This window comes from Triticum aestivum, chromosome 4A (assembly GCF_018294505.1).
Source record: "Triticum aestivum cultivar Chinese Spring chromosome 4A, IWGSC CS RefSeq v2.1, whole genome shotgun sequence".
NCBI lineage: Eukaryota > Viridiplantae > Streptophyta > Magnoliopsida > Poales > Poaceae > Triticum > Triticum aestivum.
In genome coordinates this window covers 746,094,062-746,101,435 of record NC_057803.1, presented here as the reverse complement: position 1 = coordinate 746,101,435, position 7,374 = coordinate 746,094,062, and the positions used below count along the sequence as shown (strand labels likewise).

The following is a 7,374-nucleotide window of genomic DNA, read 5'->3' as shown; positions in this document are numbered from 1 at the left end:
AATACATCTTTATTGCAATATTTATCTAGAACTAATTTCTGCAATAAACCTGCCTCATTTTCTAGCTTCCATGGCCATTTACTTTTAAAAGGAAAATACTCATAACCTCAAGATCTACAATACCCAGTCCACCCTGATCAACAGGTTGGGAAATATTTACCCTGTTTACTAAATGGTATTTATGTGTATCATCACTATCCTGCCACAACAACGTTTTTCTATTCCCCCCCCCCCCCATATTCTTAAGTAGACCTTTAGGTAACTCAAACATAGACATAGCATAAAAAGGGATCTTGCTCCTACAAGATCTCAACAACACTATTCTGCCCCCATAAGATAGAAATTTCCCTTGCTAGGTCCCTGGTTTGCCCTCTACATTTTCCTTAGTTTTCTTCCATCCACGGTTTCTTAACATAGGAATACCTAAATATTTCATAGGTAAAACACATTCTACATAGGTGAAAATATTCTAAAATCTTCTATCTGTTGATTAGCCTCACCAAAAATTTTTCACTTTTATGGAAGTTAATCTTTAGCCTAGACAAATGTTCAAAATAACACAAAATGACTCCAATATTTCTAGCACTAACAACATCAGCTTTAGAAAGAAAAAATAATATCATATGCATATTGTAACATGGATAGCCCTCTCCTGCTAAATTAGGGAACACCCATCTCAAAATGACTCAAGTCTTGCCACTTGTTCTCGTTCATTTTGCATGTTTCTTCACATCTACCATATTTCTTTCTTGGACTCGAACTCTTGAAAAGCCCCCTTGTCACTATCGGCAAGTCCATTCGATAAGTTTTCAGACATAACCCGTCATTCATTTCTTTGATATCTCAAGTAACATAGCCCAGGTGCCTTGCATCAGTTTCCGGGTCAATGTCCTCTGCTCCTTTCATTCCTAGATCACAAGACTCATTCCCCCCATGTCACCATCAGAGTCAGCCTGCTTCACTTCCTTATCTACATTTTCATCCTCTCTGTCCACCATTGTTACATCTATGGTTCTTTTCCAGTTCAATTTAAAGAGATGGTAAAATCTTTCCTCTAGCCGATTCTCTTCTACTGTTTGTTTCCTTAGCCATTTGTTCTCTAAGTTTAGCCTCCATTTGTTGGTGTAGCTTGATAGCACCTCCTCACATTCCCATCAAGCCCAACATGTATACTACCATTACTCTCTTGATTAAATGTGACAGTGGTTCCTCCCGATAGAACACTTGAAACTGTTATGGTAGATCCTCCATGCAGAGCACTTGAAGTTGTGACATGCTCTACAATTGTTGCGTGTAGAAAAAGTTTCAAGCTAAAAAGATAAAGCAAGCGTCACTTCACCTTCAAACCTGACATGTTTTATCTCGAAACCACGATTCTTCTTGGGAGATGGTTTGATTTCTAAGCAGTATATGTCACAACTTTTTTGAAAGATTATTTTTCAGAATCTACAACTTAATAAATCATATAATGACACCATGCCAAGTTTAATGTTTTCAAGACTTTGATTGCATTTTTTAGAGTAAAACCCAATAAGCTCCATGTTCGGGTCGAGTCTTCTCACCCTAGTGTTCGAAATTCCTTTTCTATTCTTGGATATGTCCTAAATATAGACACAATAAAACAAATACGATTTTTTTAACCCATTTGTTACCAACTTTTCATGCACTTGTAGTTCAAATTTGAATTATATCTGCTAAATGACTACAAATACATTTAATGGCTTAAATGTAACAAATGAACCCAAAAATGCCAAATTTTTACATGGAACATGTGATGGTGTATGTTCAGTGTACAAAGTTTCAAGGTCAGAAGATGAAGCAACCATCATTTTCCTTCAAACATGACATATTCTCTCTCCAAACCACGATTCTTCCTCGAAGATGGTTCAATTTCCAAGCAGTATATACATCACAAATGTTGTGAAACCTTCTTAAATTTTAATCACAACCTCCCAAGATCATATAACTATACCATGTGACGTTTCATACTTTGTCAACACACTTTGGAGTTATAAACCAATAAGATCCATATTCGGGTTCGAGTCTTGGCACCCTGATGTTTGGAATTCCTTTTATTTTCTTGGATAAGGCCTAAACAACTCATTAGTATAGATAACATTTTTAACACGTTTTGCCAACTTTTTCATGCATTTCAATTTCAAATTTAAATTATATCCGTTAAATGTCTAAGAATGCACTTAATGGCTTAAATATAGCAAGAAATATTTTCAAGGTCAAGCGATGAAGCAACCATCACTTCACCTTCAAACCTGACACGTTCCATGTCAAAACCATGATTATTTCTAAGAGATGGTTCGGTTTCTAAGTAGTGTACGCCATTATTTTTGTGAAATCTCTCAAGTTTTTAACACAACCCATAGGGATCATATAACAAGACAACATCAAATCTTTACATGGTCACAATCCCTCTTTATTCTAAAACTGACTCCTAATGCAACATCAACGTAAAGCCACATCACCCTAAAAAGAGTAATCCTTAAATTGTAGAAATGATTAATCAAGTCCATCAGATCTTGACAGTTAAGACCTATGAATGGTCATGTCCTTTCGTGAAAAGATGCATCGCTTGGTGAAATGCCGTTTCTTTGTGAAAAGACAGGCCCCTTAGTAACCCTTCAAGGAAAGACGCGTCCCATGGTGAAAAGATGTCTCTTCGTGGAATGACGACCCCTTGGTGAAAGCATATTTCTTGGTGGAAAGACAAAGTACAAAAGAATGAAAAGACGCAGAAGAATTGTAAGATTAACATGTTAAAAAATTCCATTTATAACTTCCGAAAAGATGTGACCATTTAAATTGTCTTAACTGTGTCAAAACACTAATATACACAAATTTAACATTTCAATTTGTTCATGCACTTAAAAAAATAAACTTTGCACACCCCATCCATGGCGAGCCCTCATCCTGAACCTACAACAACACACATTATACACAGCATCCCTTACCTGTGGTCCAGTGGAAATCACACTTGGCTCCAATCCTTTCTTTGTTAGATTGGTGTGATCTTGCCGTACGCACCACTGGCATACCCAAGAGAAGATGTCCTCAACAATCTGAGACCATGTGCCCCTTCAATGACGCGCCACATCGCCAACGCCAAACCATGCCCCCCACCGACATATGGTCGAGCTCCCTTGCGGCTCCCCACCTTTGGTGCCGTCGAGTTCTCTTGGTATTTCTGACATGCTCATGGATTGAAAGACCATGGGCAAAATCTAACTACCTATGGTGAGACATCTCCCTATGGTGATTGTACCCCGTCTCCAACAGAAAACTTCCTGCGGTCAACTTACCTGAGATGTAGAGGTGGAAGAGGCGAATAATCGTGTTGATCCTTTAGTTCTATCATCCATAGTATTTAATGCTTAACTAACAACACTATATGTTAGCATATACTGACTTAATAGATATGTTTTAACAGGGAGTACAAGACAATGGGAAATGAATTGCTGTGAAGAAGATTCATCTTATGCGGGGGCTTGACAACGAGGAATTCAAAAATGAGTTCAATAATCTTATGAGGGTCCAACATAAAAATACCGTACGGTTAGTTGGTTACTGCCATCATACTTCACAAGTGCTTGTTGAGCACAATGGAAACCAAGTTTCTGCTAGAGTGGAAGAAAGATCTTTATGATCCGAATACTTGCCGGAAGGAAGCCTTGACACATATCTTACTAGTATGATTATGCTCTACTTACACTACCATTTTTACATGTAAGAACAATGATGCCTAAACTTTACATCTTAGTAATACACTTTCTTGCTTACTTCTATAGATGAATCGTGTGCGCTTGATTGGAACATATGTTACAACATAATTAAGGGATTATGTGAGGGTTTACATTACCTTCATGAAGGATTAGAGTATCCTTTTTACCATCTGGAATTAAAACCTACAAAAATTTTGCTGGATAAGGACATGATGCCCAAAATTGGGGGTTTTGGTTTCTCTAGACATTCAACAGAAACCTTCAACACATCAGAAGTCATGGGAACAAGGTATGGTAACAACCATGAGAAGTAATCGGATTCTTTCATGAACTTTTTGTGAAAATAAATTCCTTTTGTATTACGCAGTGTATACATGCCACCAGAATACATCAGTAAACGACAAATTACACCAAAGTTTGATGTATTCAGTCTGGGCATTATAATCTTGCAAATAATGGCAGGAAAGCAGAGCTACATCAAATGTGCAGATATTCCTCCTGAAGAATTTATTGAGCTTGTAAGACAAAACTCTTATATTGTGGAATCTATTTTTCCCACTAATATTAGGTTATGCCATACATCTAAGCATGCATGCCAAGGAATTATGTTTCAATTGTGCAGGAATATGAATTATGGGTAAATAGGCTGCAGGCCACAATATCGAAGCGTACTTCACGTGAAGTTAGGACATGCATCGGAATAGCTCTAAAATGCGTGGAGTTCAATCTGATGAAGAGGCCTACTATAAATGAGATCATACAAGAACTGAATAAGATTGATATTGTTGAGTGGTCATTCGAGTTCTTAGAACGCATTACAAATGGTTTTTCTGAGCAGAACATAGTTGGCCGTGGCGGATATGGAGTTATTTACAAGGTATAGTTATTACTCTTCTAACTTTCAAATGAGGTTGTCCGTTAACAACAAGAATGATGTGACATAAAATCTGAGATTTTAACAGGGGGTGTTGGAGAATGGAGAAGAGATTGCTGTTAAGAAACTTCATCCAGTGTTGTGGATTGATGATGAGCAGTTTAAGAATGAGCTTAATATTCTAATGAGGATCAAACACAAAAATATCGTACAGTTAGTTGGCTACTGCCACCATACATCACAGATAGTTGCCGAGTATAAAGGAGAACATGTTTCTGCTAGTGTGGTAGAAAGAGCGATTTGTTTGGAATACATGCAGGGTGGGAGCCTTGCCGATCAACTTTCTGGTATGATTCTTCTCTACTTCTACTAAACAATATTTGAATTTTGTACAACATAATTAACTACATAAGGGGGTAAATATGGTCTATTTACTCATCCTTGGATCCATACATATGATTCATTCTTGGGCTGGCTGTTGAGCTAGCAACCAACAAGAAATGCGATAAGAGGTTAGGGTTGAGGTAGATAACATAACCATTTTTTGGGTAGCATCTAGGAGTAAAAATCAGGCGGTGCAGCGGACTATGTTTTATAGAAAACAAACTTGATAGTAACATGTTTTTTATTTACTTCTGCAGCTGAACCTTGCACACTTGATTGGGACAAATGCTACAAAATAATAAAAGAAATTTGTGAGGGTTTACATAACCTTCATAATGCTGATGCTCCCAGTTACCATCTGGACTTAAAACCTGCCAATATTTTGTTGGATAAGGATATGGTAGCAAAACTTGGTGATTTTGGTTTGTCAAGATTATTTGATTCGATGCAAACCTATATCACAGAATCCCAAGATATGAAAGGAACACGGTAAGTTAATAACTCAGAAGTAATTAATCAACTTCTTTCTCAAACTTATAGAAAAATAACCGTATTTGATGAAGTGCAGTGGATATATGCCACCAGAATACATCAATAGACAACAAATCAGTCCGAAGTTTGACGTTTTCAGTCTCGGGGTCATAATCATACAAATAATGGCAGGAAAGGATGGCTACTTCAACTGTGCAGACACACCTCCGAAAGAATATATTAAGCATGTAAGGAAAAAGATCTGATGTCACAGAAAAAATATCCCAAATATTTTATTGTGGCTTACCCCTATTCGTGCATGCCTTTTTTGGCATTATGTTTCAATTCTTCAGGTATGTGAAAACTGGCGAATGAGGCTGCAAGCAACAATGTCGTCCCATGTATCTGAAGAAGTGAGGACATGCATCGAAATAGCATTAAAATGTGTGGAGGACGACCGAACCAGAAGGCCTACTATAGCCCAGATTGTCAATGAACTAAGTAACATTTGTATTGCTAAAAGTAAACCGATATGTCAGGTATGTATTCTCTGCTCCACGGACCATCTTTTGCACTATGATTGGCCTTACGTCTTTCATCATCCTACTTTAATTCATATGTTCCCTGCCATAACCTGAAATTATCAACATGTGCACTTGCCCCAAAGGAATTTTAAAGCAAATTTATACTATTAAAAACATTTAGTATTTTGTTTGGAAATATAGTTCTTTGAGAAATATATTATTCTTCGTGAGCTACTTTTTCCAGCCGTCTCCACCAAATCCCTGTAGCAGCCGCCATGAATGCAACAAGGAGGAGGCCATTTAAATTACCTGCATCGAGTTAGAAACATTTTTATTGTCTTACAATACCTTAACATATGGAAGTTGGCCTCACTATTGCTTTTGCTATGCCTAAAAGCCAGTCAGCAAACATATCCTCAATGATAGTAGGGTTTATGTGGATGGTCTCTGAGTGCACTGATTACTTCCACAGACTAAATATATAAGATACCAGCAGTTAGGCCTGCAGAGCTTCATTCTCAGGAACTGCCGGAGAAAAGACCAATTCATCTTATCATAGGCTTTTGGGTGTCTATCTAAAAATAACATCGTCGTTCAATTTTTTAGAATGAAGCTCGTGCACTGCCCCATGACTCCCATGTATACCTAAGAAACATAAGGCATGTGCGCGCGCGCGTATGGATTCATGCATGATTTAACCACTCCTTTCTCTGGATGCAGTGGGCAAACAAGCTGACTGCGTTGAAGACCTTTCTCACTTCAAGCATTGGCTGTTCCTCTTAGTCGCAGCAGTTGCCATATTTTACGCATGGTCTCAATACGCCCCAGGTATCGACGCATCGTAGCTGAACAGGATTGCGTGTATCGACGCATCGTAACCGAACAGGATTGCTTGTATCAACACACAAGTCCGTTGGCTTCAATTAATGTGCGCAAATCTTGGAATTTTGTAGATTCATGGTGCCGAGGTATTACAAGGAGAACATGCATGCACATCAGCGCTGGAAGTACATACTCAATGCCTTCATCTAGTCACCCCAAAAAGGGGACGACAGAGAGAATAGTTTGTAAAGGAGTGTTATTAGGCCAACTCCACCGCGCGACCCTATTCTGTCCGCCCCGGTCCATTTGGGGTAAAACGGACAAAGGAGGCGGCCCAGCGCGCGACGGCCCGGACCCATCATGTACGTTTTGTGTCCGGGCCGACCCATTTCGAGCGCAAACTTGCGCCGGGTTTGGGTCGCGGCGGACACCAAACGGACGCGCCCTCGTCCGCGTCGGGGCCGCGTGGCAGGCGGCCACCTACCGGCATCCCGCCCACATCAATGCGCACGGGCGGGCGGCCCCACCTGTGTCATCCACACATGGAAGGGTCGCCGGACTTCTT

The 7,374-nt window shown here is 39.2% G+C and overlaps 1 protein-coding gene across 3 annotated transcripts; it reads left to right on the top strand.

Annotated features, from left to right (window-relative positions):
* The first annotated feature begins 3,446 nt into the window (after nt 1-3,446).
* Nucleotides 3,447-6,997, top strand: LOC123088554 (cysteine-rich receptor-like protein kinase 14). 3 transcript variants are annotated; one of them, XM_044510755.1, is made up of 10 exons: nt 3,447-3,701; nt 3,801-4,023; nt 4,102-4,252; nt 4,357-4,611; nt 4,697-4,955; nt 5,250-5,481; nt 5,561-5,711; nt 5,817-6,002; nt 6,708-6,815; nt 6,941-6,997. In XM_044510755.1, exons 2-9 carry the CDS (start codon nt 3,944-3,946, stop codon nt 6,768-6,770), a joined length of 1,377 nt encoding a protein of 458 aa, XP_044366690.1. In that variant the 5' UTR covers nt 3,447-3,701; nt 3,801-3,943; the 3' UTR covers nt 6,771-6,815; nt 6,941-6,997. The 3 variants fall into 3 exon arrangements, with proteins under 3 accessions (XP_044366690.1, XP_044366689.1, XP_044366691.1); XM_044510754.1 differs by having other exon boundaries at nt 6,708-6,997; XM_044510756.1 differs by lacking the exon at nt 5,250-5,481 and having other exon boundaries at nt 5,656-5,711; nt 6,708-6,997.
* Nucleotides 6,998-7,374: the final 377 nt, after the last annotated feature.